This window comes from Pan paniscus, chromosome 5 (genome assembly GCF_029289425.2).
Source record: "Pan paniscus chromosome 5, NHGRI_mPanPan1-v2.0_pri, whole genome shotgun sequence".
NCBI classification, from domain to species: domain Eukaryota; kingdom Metazoa; phylum Chordata; class Mammalia; order Primates; family Hominidae; genus Pan; species Pan paniscus.
In genome coordinates, this window is record NC_073254.2 from 174,267,167 (window position 1) to 174,289,986 (window position 22,820).

At 39.2% G+C, this 22,820-nt stretch overlaps 1 protein-coding gene across 5 annotated transcripts in view; it reads right to left on the reverse strand.

The window, feature by feature from the left end:
- The window catches only part of IPCEF1 (interaction protein for cytohesin exchange factors 1), a 201,532-nt gene that overhangs the window by 88,403 nt on the left and 90,309 nt on the right, over window positions 1–22,820 (reverse strand). For 2 of the 5 annotated variants that reach the window (XM_034963117.3, XM_063605526.1), the window contains exons 3-5: window positions 22,163–22,215; window positions 4,541–4,577; window positions 3,686–3,855 (exon numbers count right to left, since the gene is read on the reverse strand). In XM_034963117.3, coding sequence (XP_034819008.1) covers window positions 3,686–3,855; window positions 4,541–4,577; window positions 22,163–22,198 — 243 coding nt within the window. In that variant the 5' untranslated portion in view covers window positions 22,199–22,215. Of the gene's footprint in view, window positions 1–3,685; window positions 3,856–4,282; window positions 4,482–4,540; window positions 4,581–22,162; window positions 22,216–22,820 lie in introns of those variants that run through there. The other 3 variants (XM_034963115.3, XM_034963116.3, XM_034963118.3) reach the window with 2 other exon arrangements.

Sequence of the window (22,820 nt, forward strand, 5' to 3'; positions counted from 1 at the left end):
AGACTCCGTCTCAAAAAAAGAAAAGAAAAGAAAAGTATAGGCCACTCAGGCAGCAGAGAGAGGAAGCCAAATTTAGGTCAGAGGAGAAGGTACGTGCCTCTAGAAGAAGGCTATTTAAGCTAAAATTTGACCTATAAGGAGGGATAAGTTTGATGGAATTGGATAGGAGAAAGACTTCAGGGCATGGAGACAGAGTTTTCTGAGCAGAGAAACAGCATATGCGAAGGCTTAGAGAGAGCCAGCCCACATGCTAACAGGAATTGAAAGAAGTGCCATCTTTAACTGGGTAGGGCTGACAAGTGTGAGGAAGTAAGAAAGGTTACCAGTTAAGGTGATTCCCACAAACCAGGAAGTGAATGTGTACCTTCTTGTAAGGGCAAGGGAAAACAAAACTGTGGATTTTAAATCCAAGATTTTACCAGCTTGGATTTCTACGGCTGTTAAACTTGCATATGGTTTTGTAGGACTTGGCGAGTAATCCTGTGTGCCGCGTCACACTAAGCACATACTCTGTGGTGTGAAAAATGGCAGATGAGCCTCTGGACTTGACCTTTCTCAATGAATTGTAGGTAGTATAGTTTGAAGTAGCAACGTGTGGTGAAAGAAAAAGGTAGACTATGCATCAGGTAACTGGGTAACAACAGCATAAAACAGAAGAGAGGTGAGGCTGGTCTTCCCAGGCAGTGTCAGGCAATGACGGAGAGAGAAAAGCAAAGGGATTCAATGACAATGAGATCACATGTAATTTCAAAGGAGAGTTGCCCTAAATTTCATTTCCAGAGCTGTTCTCTCAGAACCCGTTGAAGGCAGAAAACAGGGTGGTCTTAATTGTGTCATGTATCCTGGCCCAAGAGGGATTCGGATTGTCATGCTGTAAGTCATGGGCTTAGGAGTCCAAGGGACCTGAATGTGAATCTGTTTTTTTCCATTTACTCCCATGTGACTTGGGACAATTGACACAATCTCTCTGCATTTCAGTCTATCCCACTTTCAAAATGTGGAGACAATTACTACCTCTCAGGGTGATTTTGAGGAGTAAATGAGCGCATATATGCAAGGTACCTTGAATCATCTACCTTGGCCTAGAGTAGACACTAAGTAACAGGTGGCTCTTCCTAAGATGCTATGGACCCTGCTACCTCTCAGCATTAGGCTACTGAGGAAGTGTAGGGATGGGGCTGGTTGTAACCCAAGGTAGAATTAGAATTCTGCTCTTAGGTGCTTAGGCTTAGGTGCTTTGAGAGCGACTTTGTTGAATCTGAATTCTTTGAAGTGGCAGGAAGTAAATAAAGCTTCCTGGCTTGACAGGACATGCTTGGGTCTTATTTCACAGTTGGTGTCCACACAGAGAAGAGGAATATCACTGCTAATTAAGCATTCATTGAGTAGCCTTTTTTCCCCCACAGTAAACATATAATTAAGATTCGGGGTGTGTGTGTGTGTGTGTGTGTGTTTGTGGTGGAGAGGAAGAGAGAGGGAGAATTCCCCTACATACCATTAGTTTAATCCTATGGTTTCCTAGCCAGAGAGTGGCAAGCTTATTCTCCATTCAATGCTGCTAACCTAACTGTATTCAAGTACATGCTTTGCAACCTGAATATTGCTTTCTGTGTTGCCATGAAAGCAAGCCAGGGCAGGAATGCGTGAGTGTATCTAAGGCTCTATCCCTTTCCTCTTTCTAGCCTGGTCTGTCAACACTGCTGCTCCTTGTGGAAGCATGAAGTTCCTAATGCCTAAAATAGGTAACTCATTTCTCCTCTAAGAGAATCATAAGCTGAATGAGCTGATGAGGCCAAGCCAGCCCAATCTGGAAGCCTGTGTGGTTCAGAAGGACTTCCTTTAAATTCTATGAAGACAGGGACAGCAGCCAGAACATATTTGCTAAATAATTTGATTCCCGGAGAAGATGAACGTCCTGCTTCTATCCGAGCTTTATTACTTCCCACAGACATGCCAAGCTCCATCAGCGTCCAATCTTTCCAACAGCCTCTGGAAATGCCCTGACCACTATTAAAAGGTAAATCAGTAGGTTCTCTCATGTTATAAAAGATGTAGAGGACTATCGCTTGCCACAACTACCCCAAAACATAGGCCTGAAATAATATGAGACAAGAAAGAGACATTTATATTAACCTTAGTTCCTCTTAAGAAGGAAGCTGTATTTGTTTAGGAAAACTCTCTTACAATAGAAGGCAAGACCACAGACCCAGGTTGCCTTAATTTGGGTAAAACCATACATGCTAGACAAGATGAAGAATGTATTCAGGAGGGGAGAAGAAAAGAGAGAAAAAGGATGCCAGTGGAAAACTGCACACTCTGCCAGTGACTTTTTGTGAATCCCTTAAAACTTTGATAAAGTTGTTATAACTCACCAAATGCTTGAAAAAAAAATGTATTTTTACGGAACCCAAAGAGGAGCTTTGTGCCACATTTTTCATGAGGTGAAGCTGGAGCAATAAGTTTGGGGGCAGAGCAGCAGAGAGGAGAGTGCTTATTCCCAGTACTGGAATTGGATTTGGGTCCGGTTTAACCAAATCTTTAATGAACAGGTGCCCAGGGGTATGTGAGTAACAAAAATTGATTAGTGGCCAGTGAATGTAAATTTATCAACTAAAAATCTGGCCCACAAACAATATGCAGTACTTATTTTGCATTTATAAAGTTACATGATGTACAGCTCTGTTGCTTGAATGACACGCATGCCCACGTCATTTCACAAGAAGAATGTCACATAAAAAGAACTTTCCTGGCTTATAAGCAACTCCTAAGTACTTTTCCCTTAATTGACTAAAGGCCCTCCAGTGCTGATCTTCACAGTACTACAAAGGGACTCACACTCTCCTGAGAGCAGCAATCAAACCTCACTGGGTTTGTGGAGAGCATTCCTCCTTGGAAACGTCTCCTCATTCGACATTCAACAACATCGTCATTTTCAACATGATTCAGGTCATGAAAGATCAGCACACTTTCTAAGAATAACTTTATTTCCAGCCATTTTCAAAAGAAAACTAGCCTGGGATGCAGACCACAACAGTATACCAACTTTTTAAGGAATAAACTAGGCAACTATCTTTTCAAATGTTGTCTAAGCACGACTAGTTTAACGCCATCACAGAGCACACCAGGGGACAAGAGGTGACAGTCGCCAATGCAAAGCTGGCATAGGGGTTAGCGATTCCAAACCAACCCATTTGATAAAGAAGGTCGGGGGAAAGATGGGGGAAGAAGAAAGTAAAGGAGGAGAAGTTGAAAAAGCTTCTCTGAATTGAATCAACTGACACCCTTGTAGGTCGTGAAGCCGAGTCTCCTTTTTGTAGAGAGACCTTAACTATGTAAAGGTGCCATGTTAAGTGATGGCCACATAAATCCTGAAACTATTAGAATCCCTCGTGGAATAGTAACATTAATCACAGAACTTAAAAGTCTCCTTTAGCAAGGATGTAAATGTCGACACTCCCTTCCTCCCCAGCCAGAGTAGTCAAACAGGATGGGTTTCTTCTCCATAAAACACAGAAGCATAACCTACATATCTACTGCACCAGAAATGGCTTCTATAACTTATTTGTTTATTTACTCCGCTCCAATTCCCAGAAATCAAAATGAACTTTCCCATAGGGATCACCTGATGCCTTTAACGTATCCCTCATTAAAACGGCTGGGAACAGGAGGAAGAAAGCAGACTCACCATTTGATTGCTATACCAGTACAGTGACGACCCCTTCAGTATCACCCAGAACTTTTTCCATTTGTTGCTTAGGAAACTTCCCTTTTCCTTTTTCTTATACAGCCACCCTTGGCAGTCAGCATGGCCCAGATCTTTACACGATATCCTCCTCCGACTCATCGTGAGAAAACCTGCAATGATTACATGAAGAGGTAGATAATGTATTACCCTGATTTGGTAGGTAAAGTATTATCCTGATTTATGTGACAGAGTGAAAGGCAACTTTTAATTGTTAACCCCCCGGGGAGCTGGATTTTTCACCAAGATTTATGCAAAGCCTATGCAAAACCTATGCAAAACCAATGCAAAAAAAAAAAAAAGCCATGTGTCTGTTTTATTTTTAAACATTTGTTTCATGCTTAGAAGGTATAAGATACGGCCAAAGAAACAGCGCAGCAGGAGTAATATGCAAGTATTAGTCTAAGAATAGTATTCACCAAGAATAAGTTGAAAATAATTAAAATTGTAAGGCTGGCAGGCATATCAGTGCAGTAACATAGCTCCTCTCAACAATAACAGCCGTAGTTATGCAATAGATGTTGAAGGGTTAATGCCCACCTCAATACACAGCTACTTCCCGACTCACTGCCAGTTTTTCTAAGCTCTTTCGACATACCACGAGGGATTAATCCAAATGAACAACATGTCGTCATTTCTTAAAATCGATTCAACAATAACCAAAAATTAATCTGCCGTCCACCTCCTCTTATTAGCATTAAGACAGACAGAAATCTGATCCCAAGGAAGGCACCCCGGAGAAAAGCCACACTCAACGTACACAAAATGGAGATAAAGAAACAAAAGAGATCTAATTACCTTGAGTTTTCCTCCTGGGCTTCTGACGCAAGGGAACCTGCTGAAAATGCAGGAAGGAAAGAAAAGAGGAAATTTCTGATTGTGTTGTAACATTTGTAAAGAGAGAAGGAGGGAGGAGGTGGCAGTGTTTATGAGCAGGATGGAATCTAAAAAAAAACTCTCCAGGCAGAGCTTAACGGGGAGCTACTAGCTGAGGCACAAAATGTGCTAATTAGAATCAATATACATTGAGCTGAACCTGAAAAAAAAAAAAAGTCACAGAGCATTTATCACTGATGTTTCCTGTTCCCACCCACAAGCCGCTCTCACTACTACTTTAGTTATGATAGCACAGTGTTCACGGAAGTTTTAAAAATCAAAAAATATTTCCCCTTTTGTGTTTTTGGGAGAGAAGGAAAAATATGTCTGCTTCTTTTGCAATTTCTAGATAACAATGATTATTCAGATAAACCTGGAAGATAATTGTTACAATCTCAAAATATTAGAGTCACTTGACTATTCAGCTCATAGTCCTGCTACCACGTAGGGTTACACCTAAACCACATGAATTGAATATCCCAGAAAATGAAATTCCACAACCTCTTTCAGTGAGAGTTCAGTAGCAATCAACCCTCCTTATCAGGAAATTCTTATTTACAGACAAATTAAAGTTTGTTATTCTGTCTTTAAATATCTCTGAATATTTCTCACGTTTTATGGAAGATAAATTAGTTACCACCTACTATTCTGTACTAGCTCTTCAAATCAGACATAAGACAATATATATGAAATATACATTTTTTCCACAATACATTTTAAACAAACATACAATCAGACTATCAGCAAAAATAAAAAATATTTTTAAGTGCTTTAAAATACGTGTGTGTGTGTGTGTGTAGAGAGAGAGAAAAAAATTTTTGCTTAAAGAAGTTCTATTTGTTTTTTCTTTACAAATATCTAAGCTGAACTGATTTAAATTTGAAAGACAACCTTTTCCGTTAACAGGTAGAGAACTCAGGGGAAAAAACGTGTGAAAATGAAAAGCAGTTCCAAAATTTGGTATGTAATCTTAGTACAGCATTTTATAATGTTTTCTAGAGGTTCCTGGCTTATATTCTACATATCTAACTATTGATCTGATAGCTATTGTATATGGTTCTACTGTATGTTTGAAGAAGGGATATGACATAGTGAAAAGAGGAGAAGGTCTTTAAATCCAGAGGCCTGGAACCAATTCCTGGCTATTATAATTAGTAGCTGTGGTGCCCAAGAAAATAGCACTCTCTGAATCTGCTTCTTCATTTATAAAATGAAGATATTGATAATAATTCTAATCCTATAGGTCTTATAAAGATTTTACAAGATTTATTTGTGAAAATCCTCTGAGAACTAAACAACATCCCTTTATATGAGTATGTGTAATATAATATTATATCGTTGAGATAAACAAATACTTTATATCTAATAAACAGAAAAAAATCATAATTTTTATAAGTATGATTTATGTTTCCTTCAGCAATTATAATGAAGCTAAAGTGTTTAAATTATATTTCCTGGGAAATATAGATCCCAAGAAATATTGCACGGACATTTCATCTGACCAATGTTAGAGTAAAATTTATCCCCCCAAAAATTAATCATCCATAAAGATGGCAGTAATTACCTTAAATTTTAAGCAAAGATAGACATGTTATAATCATGGCATGTTACTAAAATCCAGGCAAGTTATCATGAAAAGGACCTAGTCTCAGCCTCACTTCACAAATATCTCCCACACTGACCTGTCTTGTGTTCTAAAGTTCCTATCATTCCCTCAAATCATCTCCTGGGACCTTTTTTTGATATGCCAATTCTCTGAGATCAGTAAAACCCAACTAGTACCTATTGCTAAAATATTTTTGCCCAAATATGTATATTATTTGAGTGGCTAAATTTTAGCTGAGAGCCAGGACTAAAGACAAAGAAGAGAATTCGTGAATGTAGATGCTGGGTAAGATTTGGGAAATCTGGGGTCCAGGAGTCTCTAGCAAGCACTTGAGACAAACCAAGAACCAGGGGAATAGGGAGAAAAGGGTGCTGTTAACAGTCATTCCTAGAGTGCTCAGGCCTCCAATGAACAAGATGAAATTACATTAGTTCAAACAAGAAGAGCAGCCTTCGGATGAACAAATGAGAGGAAAGTCCCTGGAGGGCAGCGATGGGATCAGCCAAGGCAGAGAGCAAGTGATGCTCCTTCCATCGCTCCCAGCTGGGTACCAGTGAGTATCCTCCACCCATTCCTTGTGAGCACCCAGTGGGACTGGAGCCCTCCGGCTCCACCTTAGGGTTACTTCCAGGGAAAGCCCCAAAATGTGAACTTTGTCTCAATTCTGCCCAAGACCAACCCTTGGTCTACACCACGTTCTTATGCCTAGGATGGGATGAGAACAATACCTCGAGCAGAACGGGCACCCAACTCAAAGAAAGGCTTTTTTTTTTGGTTTTTAAGTGGGGGAGGGAGCTTAGTTATTGAGTCATTGAGTCAACCCTGTTCTGACAATAATTCTCTTAAAGCAAATTATTAACTGTTAAAACTGTTTTCCCTGACCAGAAACAGACTGCATATTATAGAAATAACAAATTCAGGGAGTTTCAGTTTCCCCTAACATACATGAATTTGAAACCTAAATTGGTTTATATGACACAATGAAAACAATCTTTGAGAACTTTATTGCATCTAAGATAGATTTTACTCCTCACAACAGGAAGTGGAACCCGTGAACTAGTCCGTTTCAAAATGATCTTGCATGTGGTTTTTCGCTAGGTAAGTAAAAAAAAAAAAAAAAAAGCAAGCAACCAGTTGAGCATTTTATGAGATGGTTTTTCAATAGGGGAAATTATAACTTGTTATGATCATAAATATTCAGAGCCTAGTAAGATATTTTCTCATTCTATTTTCTTCCAGTTTGAATGTTATAGGTAAAACTAAAAAATTATTCTAAAAATCTGATTTTGCCCTAACTTAGTCCTAAAATTGAGGGGAAATTTTTCTTTGAAAATATGTATTTCTTTTTCATTGAAGAAGTGTATTTTTCTTTAACTTTTTAAAAGATGGTTCAAAAACTTCATTTGGCCACGAATCACTCAAAAACACATGGAAATATACAAAAGACCCAGTAGAAAATATACAAAGGAAACTCCTTTGATATTGAATGTTGGGGCTAACGCCCAGGTTACGGGTAACTGTTATATTGACTTATAATCCGTATAGTAGTTGTTAAACCTTGCAGGCAAAATTTACCCCAAGATGTATTAAAATTCACAGTAAGATGCTCTGTCATTACATCAGACTTCATAGTGATCCTAATCTTCAGCAAAAACTATACAGTGATATGCTGGTAAAATGGGCTCTCTGGTTGCAGGAGCCCTAACTGGTGGCTTTTGTCAATTTCTGTGGTACAAACCCTCACATCATTGACAGCTTCAAACTACCAATATTTTAACAACCAAGCCACAGAAATTCCTGACTATTTTAGAGCCATACCAGATCGGCACAGCACTGATAGAGCTGTTAGGGATGTTCCTCCAGAAACCCCTGACATCTCCACAAACGTTTTTTATCCTTCCCGGAAAACTAGACTCAACTTTTTAAAGGAGATTCTAAAGCATCCAATTAATAGACATTTACCTGTGAAAACATGAAAAGCTTGCTTAATTTTTTCAGAAGACTAACCACCTTAAATAATACTTAATACATTAATTGAAATAATCTCTCATAGTAGTGAATAATGAAGACAGACAATAGACATTCTAATAATAATAATAGAAGCAGTAATAAAAACAATGACAGAGGTTGGGTGTGATGACTCACGCCTATGTCAGTGATTTGGGAGGCCGGGGTGGGAGGATGTCTTGAGCCCAGGAGCTCAAAACTGGCCTGGACAACATAGCAAGATCCCATCTCTTATTTTAAAAAACCACGATGACAGCTAAAAAATATGAATCAAGCTTAATAATCATATCATGCTCGCATGTGCCAGGCGCTGCTCTGAGTCTTTTCAAGATACTAGCATTGAACTCTCATAGCCACCTTTCTGGCTCAGGTGCTATTATTATATCCACTTTACAGAAGTGGAAATTAAAGCAAACGGAGCTTCAGAATTTTGCCCAAAGTCACCAAAGTAAATGGTAAAGTGAAAATAGGTATTTCAAGAATAAAACTCTGCATAGTAAACTGTTAGGATATTTGTTTGCATTGTTGCTGTTTCGTTAAGAAGTAGGGCAGGGAAGCAAGGACTAGAGATTGTGGCGAAGATGGATACCACGGCACTTTCCACCTAGAAGAGAAAAAGAAGAAATGAAAGGAGGACTGGGAAGAAGGGGAGGAAGGAAGGGAGAGGAGATAAGGAGCTGCAGGAAGGGTGCAAGAGAAGACGGAAGAAGGAGAAAGACAATGTAGAAAGTGGGGAAGAGCAAAGTTCCAGGGAAAATCGTGGAGTTTCTAGCTGAAACAATTGCAATAAATGACTTAGCACCATAGAGAACACAGTTAGAAATGTACATATTGTTTCAGCAGTAAAGATACTAAGTTTGATAAACATGTGAGACATCTAAGTGGAAATACTTGGTATACAGCAGTATATAAGGGATTAGATATTGGGAGGAAAATCTGGAATCAAGACATAAAATGTTGACTTGTCACTGTATAAAGAGTAGAAGTCTCATGTTTTGGTCAGATCACCCAGAGAATGTATAGAATGACAAACGCTCAACATCAGAATCCAAAGGAAAACCAACATGCCCCAGAAAAGCAATAGAAGCCCAGCAAGGGGACTGTGCCATTAACAGCCAAAGAAAAAGTAAAGAGAGGCAGGAGAGAAGGTTGTCGTGGAGCAGAGGGAGGAATACAAGAGAAAGGTAGGTCCAAACCTTCCGGTACTGTCAGTGTGAAAAAACAAACCACAAGCTCCTCTTGGCCAGGCACGGTGGCTCTCACCTGTTATCCCAGCACTTTGGGAGGCCAGGGTGGGCGGATCACGAGATCAGGAGTTCAAGAACAGCCTGGCCATCATGGTGAAACTCCGTCTCTACTAAAAATACAAAAATTAGCTGGGCGTGGTGGTGGGCACCTGTAATCCCAGTTACTCGGGAGACTGAGGCAGGAGAACTGCTTGAACCCCAGAGACGGAGGTTGCAGTATGCCGAGATCATGCCATTGCACTCTAGCTGGGGTGACAGAGCAAGACTCCATCTCGAAAAACAAAAAAAAAGAAAAGAAAAAATGAAGGATGGATTCACTAGAGATTTGGCAAAACCAGTTTAACTATTGTGTGGGGCTACAAGACCAATCCGAGTGGGTTGAGAGATGAGTGGGAATTGAAGAAATAAAGACAGCATTGCAGACTACTCCTTCAAGAATCTTCACTGAAAAGAGGCGTCATGATAGTAACAGGAAGGCACACTGCCAAAGGACAGAGATTGCCACAGACCTCCCTCAAAACCAAGCTTCTGTGCTTAAACCCTTTTATTGCAGTAAGATACAGATACACACTTAGAAAGCACTTCAACAATACAGTATCAAAGGCTTCAATTATATTCATATTCTAACTCATTGATCATCCATTTCTTTCTGCCTTTTTTCTTTTTGAGATTATTTTTAAGAGAATTAAGTATACTGTTATCTCTCTGTGTACTCCTTCCCTTTTTCATTTCCCTCTCATTCTCCTCACATTACACTAACTTGAATGTGATGTTGATCATTTCCTTGCTTTTTTTGTTGTTGTTGTTGTTTTCTCCTTGTGGAGACAGGGTCTCGCTCTGTTTCCCAGGCTGGTCTCGAAATCATAGGCCCAAGAGATTTATCTTCCTCAGCCTCCCAAAGTGCTGGGATTACAGGCACGAGCCACCACATCCGAACTCCTTTGCACTTTTACTATCTATAAATAATATTTTAACAAAACTAGAAGTAATAACATTAATGCAGACATTTAATTTTCACTATTATGTTTTTGTAATGTTTTCACGTTGATATGTGTATCTCTAGTTCATTTTCAATGCTGCATAGTACTGCAGTGAAGAAAAATGCCACAATGTATCTCTACCTATTGATGCACATTGAAATTATTTACAATGTTATGCTATCACAAAAATGTTGCAATTAACAATTTTGTATAACTTCCATTATGCATATATGCAGGTGTCTTTCTGGGCTACCTATGTGTATGGAAGTGGAATTCCATGATCATAGGATATGTGCATCTTTAATTTTTTAGATATTCCCACGTTTCTTCCAAAGTGTCCTACTTACAGACCCTCCTGCAATATATAAAATTTAGCTTTCTACAACCAGGAATATGTTTTAGTCTCCTATCTCAGAGTTTCAGAAATCTTTCCTACATCTCCTTCTACCTGTTTATTTTTTCTCTTTCATTAATGTCTGCTGTTAACTTATTACCCTTTCTTTAAATTTTTTAAAAAATTACTCTGTTATTCTTTTTCCAGCTCCTAGAGGTGATGTATATCTTATTTATATTCTTTGCTTTTATCATAATAAAACATTCAGAGCTATACATTTACTGGGAATTTTGCTTTACTTGTATCGCCTTGTTTTTCCATTCTAAATCATTTCTTTAGAATAAGACATTGGAATATGTATTTATAGGTTTCTTAGCATATGGGAAATTTTTACTACTTTTTTTAATTTCTAAATTCATTGCATTTTGTTCAGAACATATGATCTTTATGATATCAATTTCTTGAAATTATTAGCATTTATTTGTGACATTACATAATCAAATTTTGTAAACATTCTATATTAGTCCATTCTCACACTGCTATAAACATACTAACTGAGACTGGGTAATTTATAAACAAAAGAGGTTTAATTGACTCACAGTTCTGCATGGCTGAAGGGGCCTCAGAAAAGTTACGATCATGGTGGAAGGCGAAGGGGTAGAGAGAGACACGTCTTACGGGGCAGCAGGAGAAAGAGAGAAGCAGGAAGCACCAGATACTAATCAAACAACCAGATCTTGTGAAAACTCACTCAATATCATGAGAACAGCATGGCGGAAACTGCTCCCATGATCCAATCACCTCCCACCAGGTCCCTCCCTCAACATGCAGAGATTACAATTTGGATTACAATTCCAGATGAGGTGGGGACAGAGTCAAATCATATCACATTCTATGTAAACCTAAATCAAAACTGCTAATTTTGTTTTCCAAATCTTTTATTCTCTCTTTAATTTTTGTTGCTGGAATTACAACTTTGTTAGCATTTCCATCCTTTTATTTTCAAACTTTCTGTGTGGTTGGTTGGTTGGTTTTTGCCATTTCTTTTATAAGGACCATATGACTACATTTTGATTTTTTTTAATATAACATGATTATCTGTGCCTTTTCATAGGTGAGTTTAATCTACTTATATTTAACAACATTTTTATTTTGCGGTTTTGGTTTCATTCACTTCATTTACTTTTATTTTTCCCTATTTTCTTTCTCACATGCAATTTCTCTGATGTTTAATTTAGTATTTCTAAATTCACCATAAATATAACATAACTTAGCATATTGTAACTCCTGTTTGAATGACTACTCTCTTGTTATTGCAGTCTACATATTTATTTTTCCATTAAAAATGTTAAGTGTATTATTATTCTTAATCATAAATTTATTATGATTTAAGTTATTATTTCTCAATCAGAAATCACAAGTTTTCCTATTTCTGGGATCATCTTTCTTTCATTTATCATATAGCTTCCCACTGGATCCACTTTTCTGTTTAGGAGGGTGCCTCTTTGAATAGTCCCTTTTAATGAGGATCCATAGGCAGTAAATTCTCAGTCTCTGTGTGTATTGTAATGCCTTTATTTTCACCTCAAAACTGAATGATAATTGAGGTGGGTATAAAAGTATTTTCACCCCTGGCACTTTGACTATTTTGATCATTGGTCTTCTAACAACTATCACATTGATCGATTTCTGCTATCAGTCTGTCATTCATTGTACTTGATTTTTCTTTTCACTCTCTTAAGGCATTCTCATCATCCTTGATATACTGTAACTTTACTGCAATGTTTCTAGTTATGGACTTATCTTTATTTATACTGCTCAATCCTCTGAGTGAAGCTTTAATTGATAACTTGCATCTTTTCTCAAGCATGGAAAATTTTAAAAGGTCTTCAAATCATGCTTTTCTGCCATTTTCCTCATTCTCTTCTTTTGGGAGTACTGTTAGATTTGTGTTAGAGATGAGTGATTTTTCTTTCATATCTTAGCTCTTTTTTAATCTCTTTATCTCTCTATGCTACTTATGTCTTATATCAATTTTTCAAATCTGCTTCCAAGTTACTAATACTCTTTTTTGAAAGTGTCCAATGTTTATGCCATCTATTGAGCTATTGCAAGAAAGGTATTTTCTTTTCTGATATTTATAAATTTTTAAAAAACCAACTGATACTTTATTATTGGTGCTTGATTTTTCTTCAAAAATTTTTAAAAGTTTCTTTGAACCTCATACTTAAACATTTTGTCGAGCTTTTAACTTTTTATTTAATTTAAAATGAAGCTATCTTCTAATTTTTTATTCTATATTCTATCTTTCTTAGCATTGTTATTTGTAAATGTGTTCTGGGATTTGTCTTAGTCAGTTTGGACTGCTGTAACAGAGTACCATAGACTGAGTGGCTTAAACAACAAATATTTATCTCACAGTTCTGGAAGCTGGGAAGTCCAACATCAAGATGTGGGCAGAGCTGGTGTCTGGTGAGGGCCCTCTTACTGGTTTACACATGGCCATTTTCTTATTATATCCTCACATGGCCAGGGAGAAAATCATCTCTCTCTGGTCTCTTCTTATAAGGGCACAAATCTCATTCATCAGGGTGAAGCCCTCATGACCTAATTAACTCTCAAAGGTTCCACCTCCTAAAATCATTACATTGGGGATTAGGGGTTCTATGTATAAATTTGTGGGGATTGAATAGGAGGGACACAAATATCCAGGCTATGATAGAATTTAAATTTGCAGAATTGCAAGTGAAAAAGTTTTATGTCTTCTCTTTCTCTGCCTTACTATCTGTCTGTATGGCATTCTTTCTCTCTGTGTCTCTGTCTCTCTCTCTCTCTCTCTCTCTCTGTGCGTGTGTGTGTGTGTCTCTCTCTCACACACACACACTCTCACTTTCTCTCTCTCTCTTCCCATCTGTGCTTATGGCTCTCTCTTTTGCTGTTTAGAAGTTACCTCTAGTTACTGCAAAACTAGTTCTACAAAAATATCCTAATTTAATCATAGAGAATCTTGCACAGATGGTCCCCAACTTATGATGGATAGTTTGACTTACAATGACTTTATGATAGTACAAAAGCAAAAGCAGTATGCATTCAGTAGAAGTTGCACCTCAAATTTTGAATTTTGATATTTTCCTGGGCTAGTAATACATGGTATGATACCTTCACATGGGATTTTCAACACTTTATTATAAAATAGGTTTGTGTTAGATGATTTTGCCCGGTCGTGGGCTAATTTAAGTGTTCTGAATATGTTTAAGGCAGGCTCTGCTAAGCTATGATGTTCAGTAGATTAGGTGTATTAAGTGCATTTTCAACTTAAGATATTTTCAATTTATTACAGATTTATCAGGATGTAACCCCATGGTAAGTCAAGAAACATCTGTATATCCTGTCACTGATCCAGTTGGTGACTAAATTTAGTTCCTGGTTTGGTGCCTGTGTCTGTATCTCCTTCCTCCCAGGGCCCACAACTAGCAAAATGTGTCATCTCAGGCAGTGATTTGGCAACTGTTTCCTCCACTTATCTTTAGCTCCTTTCACAAGTGAGGAAGCTCCATTGTCATCATGGAGTGAACCTAGCTAGCTCTCCCCACATTTAGCGGAACATTTTTTACACCCCTATCCCTTAACCTGCAGGCAGAGGCAAACTACTTCCTGCTTCCAGACCAGGTGCCTATCCAGCTCATGGCTTCAGTCATGCTACACTTTTCATTTCTGATCCACAGAGATGCTTACCATGTTTCTGAGCCTAACTATCATTTTTGGCTTTTTATGTTTTTCTTTGTCTATCATTGCTATATGTTGGAAGATGAACGGAATGTCAAAATGTGTACCACCCTTGAATGGAAATCAGTTAATTCATTTATAAGATTCCATCTTAAATCCACAAATAACAAACAAGTCTCTTCCCATACTGGCCTCAATATACCACCAAAACTTTTTGCTTTTTTGTTTTGTTTTGGTTTTGGGTTTTGTTTGTTTGTTTGTTTTTTGAGACAGGGTCTTGCTTTTTCACCCAGGCTGGAGTACAGTGACAGGATCATGGTTCGCTGCAATCTCAACTTCCCAGGCTCAAGCGATGCTCCCACCGCAGCCTTCCAAGTAGCAATTGGGACTACAGGCACACACCAGGACATCTGGCTAATTTGTTATTTTTTGGTAGAGATGGAGTCATGCCATGTGGCCCAGGCTGGTCTCAAACTCCTGGCCTCAAGTGATCCTCTCGCCTAGGCCTTCCAAAGTGCTGGGATTACAGGTGTGAGCCACCATACCCAGATAACTTTTTTCTATTCTGCAGAAATATCAGACACTTAAACAGCTCCTTGCTTTTGAATACTGTATTTCCCTCCCCATTCTTCTCCTGGTTAATGCTTACTCATCCTCTGAGATCCAGGTCAAATGGCACCTCCACTATGAAGCCCTCTCTGACATCAGAAGGTGGTTAGTTCTAATACTAACTTCATATTCACCCAGTGTTATTTATTTGTAGCCCCTGTAATAAGCTATTTATGTTATCTCTGAAGATCTTCATGGTAGGTACTATTTTTATCCTCCTGTTCACAGATGAGGAACTTCAGCTTGGTGTGGTTAAGAAACTTCTCCACTGATCACGCACAGCTAGTAGCAAAGCCAAGAATGGGACCCGGCCAGTCAGACTCCTAAGCCTATTGTTTAATTATATGTTCTCCTGCTGTTCTGTCTTCTGTGTTCTCACCATGTTTTGCTATGCCTCTGAAATTGATATTATAATCTGTTTATCTGTGTGGGATACCATGATACACACACTGTGGTAACACTGCCTACCCAACGGTCCAACCCAGAGCCTGTGAGTAATCTCAGGTTTGCCCTTTCCCCTCTCCTACACATTTGCTCATGCACCACCCATGTCCAGGTTGCTTCCTAATATTTACCAAATCTCTCTTTCCTCTCTATCTCCACTATTGCTGCCTTAGTCAGATCCATATCAGTTCTCTCTTAAACAATGACCAACCATCTCATTCCTGGACTCCCCATCTACAGTCTAGATCCTCAAAACCCATTCAACACACCACTGAACAACTACAACTCTGCTTAAAATGCATCAATGACTGGCCAAGACTTCAAGACAGAATTGATGTTCTTGAACATGCCATGTCCTCAAAATCTAGCACCTAGCCCAATGACTGACATAAAGTAAGCACTCAAAAAAATATTTAACAAAAAGTTTTATGGTCTTATATCAATTTTTCCTTCATATGATGCCTTTAGTAAACATGATGCCTTCCTATGTGCCTGGCAGATAGTGGAACTTTGACAGATGTCTGCAAAGCCATCTACTGCTCGATTACTCAGAGCTGTAAAATACCTTGGCTAGTAAATAATATCAGCAAAGTTAAGCAACACAAAAGTTTCACCAATACCTTTCTCACTCCCAAAGAGGCACATCCATAGAGAAAACCCCATATGATTGACTGACATGAAACTTGAATTCACAGGAAGAGTTGACTCTTGGTATTTTCTTGAAGGTAAAATGGACTTTTGCTGAACAAATCTCTAGTTCTACTAAAAGACTATTTCCTTAAAAAGCACAATACCTTTCTCCCTCATCCTCTTTCAACAAACCCTCCAAATACTGAGAATCTGGAATCAAAGAAATATGAAATGCGCACTGGGCATGGTGGCTCACGCCTGTAATCCCAGAATTTTGGGAGGCCAAGGCAGGAGGATCACCTGAGGTCAGGAGTTCAAGACCAGCCTGACCAACGTGGAGAAACCCTGTCTCTACTAAAAATACAAAATTAGCCGGGCGTGGTGGCACATGCCTGTAATCCCAGCTACTCGGGAGGCTGAGGCAGGAAAATCACTTGAACCTGGGAGGCAGAGGTTGTGGTGAACCGAGATCGCTCCATTGCACTCCAGCCTGGGCAATAAGAGCGAAACTCTGTCTAAAAATAAATAAATAAATAAAATAAAAAATAAATAAATAAAAGAAATATAGAATTCATGGGGCAGGGGTGGCATGAGGACAGAAGTTTTCTACTGAATGAGCCCCTCCCACCCCTACCAATAATCTATTCCCCAGAGAGCTCTCATGCCCTTCCCACCTAAGTCCTTGCCACAGGAAATATGTTCAAGTCTCCTGTGTTTGACCCATGTGAAGAGCAGCTTTGGCCCCTTATTTCAACATAGGGTTATGTTGATGTAGCCTGAAAGCAAACTGCAAAGTTTCAGCTTTTTTTAATTGACCAGAAATGTGAAGAATAAACTCCTCACTTCCACTCCCTGCAGTTCACACGATGAGCACAGAGATGGAGTGAGCGGTGAGACATGCATGTTTCATGCAGGCAGAAATCGTGTCTGGGCTGTTGACTACACATAGTCACATAAAGACCGATGCTTTGTGAGTGGGGAATGCAGAGCTGTCTTGTGAAGTAAACACAGCAAATACCAGTTTGCTATTAGACAGATCATCCCACAGGTGAGAGTCCAGGCAACAGCAAATAACTTAACCACAGTAGCAGACATAAACATGCATTCACATCCACTGACCGTTTCCTTGTCAGCAAGAAAACTGAGCGAAATATCCATGATTTATATACGTAACTTTTTGTTTCAGGGAAAACATTTTAGGAGCTTTGGGTACAGGAACTATGTATAACAGTAAAAGAGATTATCTGTCTCATTCCCAGTGAGCCCTGTGATCCTTAAATTAAGGCTGTTTTCCTTCTTTAGTTGAACAGCGTTACTAAAATCTATCTAAGACCAGAGAACTTTTTTTTTTTTTTTGAGATGGAGTCTCGCTCTATCCCCCAGGCTAGAGTGCAGTGGCGCCATCTCAGCTCACTGCAACCTCCACCTCCTGAGTTCAAGTGATTCTCCTGCCTTAGCCTCCTGAGTAGCTGGAATTACAGGCACACACCACCACACCCAGCTAATTTTTGTATTTTTAGTAGAGACGGGGTTTCATCATGTTGGCCAGGATGGTCTCAATCTCCTGACCTCGTGATCCACCTGTCTCGGCCTCCCAAAGTGCTGGGATTACAGGCATGAGCCACCACGCCCGGCCGACCAGAGAACTTTATAATCAAGCCTTGAAGATTCATATATGCTAATATTATTTATTTATTTATTTTAATGAGAAACTGATCATAAAAGAAAACCAAGCAATCATGATTTCATGCATAACACTTGGTTATCACCATAGTGTGATTCGAGGAAACTTTATCAATATCAAGGACTACATAAACCAATTCTTAGAGAAGTCTGGGGATAGTGCCAAATCTAGTAACTATATTGAAGATTTCCCAACACACAATGAGCCAGATTCTAAAGGCGTGTGTGTGCATGTGTGTGTGTGTTGTGACAGGGTCTTGCTCTGTAGCCAAGACTGGAGTGCAGTGGACCACTGCAGCCTCGATCTCCTGGCCCAAGCGATCCACCCACCTCAGCCTCCCAAGTAGCTGGGACTACAGACACGAGCCAATACACCTGGCTATTTTTTGTAAAGATGGGGTCTCCCTATGTTGCCCATGGCTGGTCTCGAACTCCTGGCCTCAAGTGATCTTCCCACCTCAGCCTCCCAAAATGCTGGGATTACAGGCATGAGCCACTTCTCCCGGCCTTAAAGTATGAAGTTTATCCAAAGGACAATGGGACATTGAACCAATGTAAGCAGGCAAGTGGCATAATCAGATTTCCATTTAAGAAAAATTCACTCTCGTTGTCATGTGGCAATTGGATTGGAGGGACACAGGGCCAGAGACAAAAGCCCAGGGGAAGAGGGCAAGAGCTGTGGCTGTGAAGATGGAGAAATATTTAAGAGACTGAACCAATAGAACTTTGTGGATTGATACTTTTGGATCTACATGAAACTGTAGCTTTGAAAATCCCATTGTTTCATTTAGAAGAGAGAAAAGAATACTATCAGGTAAACAACTCAGCTTAGCAAAACAGGACAATGCTGTTTGGTATACACATAATAAAATTTCAAATAACACTTAAAATTTAGTTGTGAATTCTAAGCAGTTTTTTTTAGCACCACTTACCATACCAGCTTCAGTGAAAACTAGCAGGCTAGGATCAACGAAAGGACCTTAAATGTATATTCCTTCCCCCTACCCCCAACAAGATGGTATGCTCCTCATCTTTATACCCCAGCACCAAGCAGTTTGTTCAACCCATATAACTCAATAAGTGTTAGTTTAGTGGAAATGAAGTGTAATTCAAGATGTGATTAGGTCAAAGGTGTCAAACCTACTGAAACTACCTAGCATAAAAATAGGTCTCCTGTGCTACATTTTATTTAGAGAACAAATGACAGCAGAAAATTGAACTAATTTTCTGAATGGAAAGATAAAGTAGGGTAACCACTGAAAAGCTGCTGGAAGAAATGCTTAAAAGAAATGTTCAGCAGTGCCGCCCAGACACTGACGGCTGTGAGATAAAAATAACGGAAAAATAGACACACGAGGAGAGCTGGCTGATTGACTCTAGGAGTGGAGATGGCTCATGAAATGAGGAAGATACATAAATAGCCAGTTTCCACTAATAAGAATAGAATTCATTTGTACACAAGACCAAGGGAAACAGGTTACCTATTATAGTGGTAATGGCTCTAGGTTGGGAATTACATGGATGATATGTTAGTCCTTTGGTAATCACATCTGCGATCTGATTCCAATACCCAGAGTTATACTTGTAGATGTAGAGACTTTAACTTGTCCAAAGCCAATTAAATCTCCAGTTCCTACCCTACCTGGTACAGTGCCTGATGCATGATAGAATCAGGATAGGTAAGGGTAGGTAATATTAACTGAATGTTCCAATGAACAAATAAATTTGTTAATTTAAAACACTTAAATGCTCTCTTATTACCTTGATTTCCAGTTCTTCTTAAACATATAAGATGAACTTCCTCCAGTTGGAAGATTACATCCTTTCAGTGGAAAAGGTGGAGCAATATAAGAATTAAACATTGCATTACCTTTCCCAAGGATCCAACAATCCTAATCCTTTCTTTTTTATGTCTTTGTTCCAAATAGTACATACACACATGCTTATAATCCTTTTTTTTTTTTTTTTTTTTTTTAGACAGAGTCTTGCTCTGTCACCAGGCTGGAGTGCAGTGATGCGATCTCAGCTCCCTGCAACCTCCACCTCCCAGGTTCAAGCAATTCCCCTGCCTCAGCCTCCTCAGTAGCTGGGACTACAGGTATGCGCCACCATGCCCAGCTAATTTTTGTATTTTAGTAGAGACAGTGTTTCACCATGTTGGCCAAGATGGTCTCCATCTCCTGACCTCGTGATCCATCTGCCTCAGCCTCCCAAAGTGCTGGGATTACAGGCATGAGCCACCATGCCCAGCCATGCTTATAATCTTAAAATGGAATTTTTCCTATTTAAAAATTTTCATTTTTGTTACTCTGAACTTCAACTTCCTTACTCTATTTTTACAGATCTGCAATGTCCATTTGCATTAAATCTTGACCACAGGACTCCCTTTTAGCATCCTGTAAACGAGTCTTTATATCAACTCCTAGCCAAAGCCTCCTACCGCAGCCACATTGATTCTCTTATTTGTTCCTCTTATTTATGTTCCTTGTAATTATTCACATTTCTATTATCAAAAAACACCCACCCATCCATGCCCATTGGATCACACCTTCCTTCCTTTTCTCCAAGCTTTAGATGGCAAATATCCTACAATGCATGACTTCTTTTTTTTTAAAGAAATACCTTATCATTTGTTGGTCACTCTCCATTCATGATTCAGGCCTGTGTGTGCTGGTGAGGCCATCCTCCCAGTTGAGTTAATTTTTATATCTGGTGTGAGGTAAAGGTCCAGCATCATTATTTTATTTTATTTTTTTAATTGAGATGGAGTAACCCTTTGTTGCCCAGGCTGCAGTGCAGTGACAGATCTCAGCTCACTGCAACCTCTACCTCCCAGATTCAAGTGATCCTTTCGCCTCAGCCTCCCGAGTAGCTGGGACTACAGGTGCGCACCACCATGCCCGGCTAATTTTTGTATTTTTAGTAGAGATGGAGTTTCACCATGTTGGCCAAGCTGGTCTCAATCTCCTGACCTCAAGTGATCCACCCACCTCGGCCTGCCAAAGTGCTGGGATTACAGGCGTGAACTACCGTACCCAGCCAATACATAACTTCTTAAGTTTCCTGCATTTTTTTTTCATACCTAGCAAGTTTTCTCCTTAATTAGAATGAGCACCGGAATTAAAGTGTCTTCATTGCCTTTTCAATTTCTGGGATATGACATTGTTAGCAAGTCAAGCAAAGGATGTTTCAGCCGCCCTGCATGTTACTAAGGTGTCCCTTTCAGGAGCTGTCTAGTTAACTCAGTTTCTTCATCCTTGTTACCACAAACTCCCTTGACATCCATTTTCTAATTTGCATCAAGAAACCACAATCCACATTCCAGATTTGGCAGGAAGTCTATACTTTAGCCTCCCAACACACCACTTCTGATTCTGCTTTTAGCTCTGCTCCTCAAACTCTGACCTATACATCCATCATGAGGTCATTAGATTTGCCAAAAGAGGCACCCCATACAATCCCACAACACTCCCCACAGTCCCTTCTATTAGAAATGCCGTGTTACTAACATCGACTTCCTAATTTTTCCCTGCATAAGTTTCCTTGTCTAATAGAGATTATATACTTGCTCAATTCACTTACCTATCTTAGGCAAACATATGACCATAAAATTGTTTTAAAAGATACCCATGATTTCAGTGAAATTATTATTATGTTTTTTTTTTGAGGCGGAGTCTCGCTCTGTTGCCCAGGCTGGAGTGCAGTGGCGCGATCTCGGCTCACTGCCACCTCCACTTCCCAGGTTCAAGTGATTCTCCTCCCTCAGCCTCCTCAGTAACTGGGATTACAGGCACACACCACCATATCCAGCTAATTTTTGTATTTTTAGTACAGACAGAGTTTCACCATGTTGGCCAGGCTGGTCTCAAACTCCTGACCTTGTGATCTGCCCTCCTCGGCCTCCCAAAGTGCTGGGATTACAGGCATGAGCCACCGTGCCCAGCCCTATTTCAGTGAAATTATTAACAGAATTTTTCCTACAGAGGTTGCATGAGAGGTTCCACTAGTACCATAGCTAACATCTTCTTAAAATATAATTTATGTACAGTATATTAAAACCATGGTATGCAGCTTAAACTTTAAAAGTAAAAATCTAGAGGTCTTAAATGCTTGATAACCATAAGACCGTTTAAATCTAGCAACAGTGTCTTTGGTTCTACTGTGGCTAATGAAATTGAGGACAATAAATTGCTAGCCAAACTTGAAATCAACCTACTATTTTACTCATTCATCAAACTGACAATATCTAAAGCCTGGGGTATTCCAAAGGATACTTACAAGAGCACTGCCATCAATAGCCATGTATGATGTCATCTTAGTAGAAACAAAAGCTAGAAGAGAAAAAATGTTTTCAGTTAAATGTGAGATTAAAGTGTTCATAAAAACATATATCTCTTTGAGTGGGGAAAGAAAATACTTCTATTGTGATTAATCAATTTTACAATAAAAGTAATTCATTAAATAGCCTTTCGGCCAGGCATGGTGGCTCATGCCTCTAGTCCCAGAGCTTTGGGAGGCCAAGGCAGGAGGATTGCTTGAGGCCAGTAGTTCAAGACCAGCCTGAATAACATAGTGAGACCCTGTCCCTGAAAGAAAAAAAACATAGCCAGTTGTAGTGGCACACACCTGTAGTCCCAGCTGCTCAGGAGGCTGAGGTGGGAGGATTGCTTGAGCCCAGGAGTTCAAGGTTACAGTGAGCTATAATGGCACCACTGCACTCCAGCCTAAGTGACAGAACAAGATCCTGTCTCTTAAAAACATTTTTTTAATGAATAAATAAATAAATAGCTTTTTATTTCAGAACTCAATAAGCCAGCTGTTTAAAGTTGAGTTCATAAGATAAGCCAGAATTTCATTTATACATTTGTCAATATTCTTTTCAAGTACTCAGCAAGACATGTATATGATTTACACACTTAATATTACTATATATATA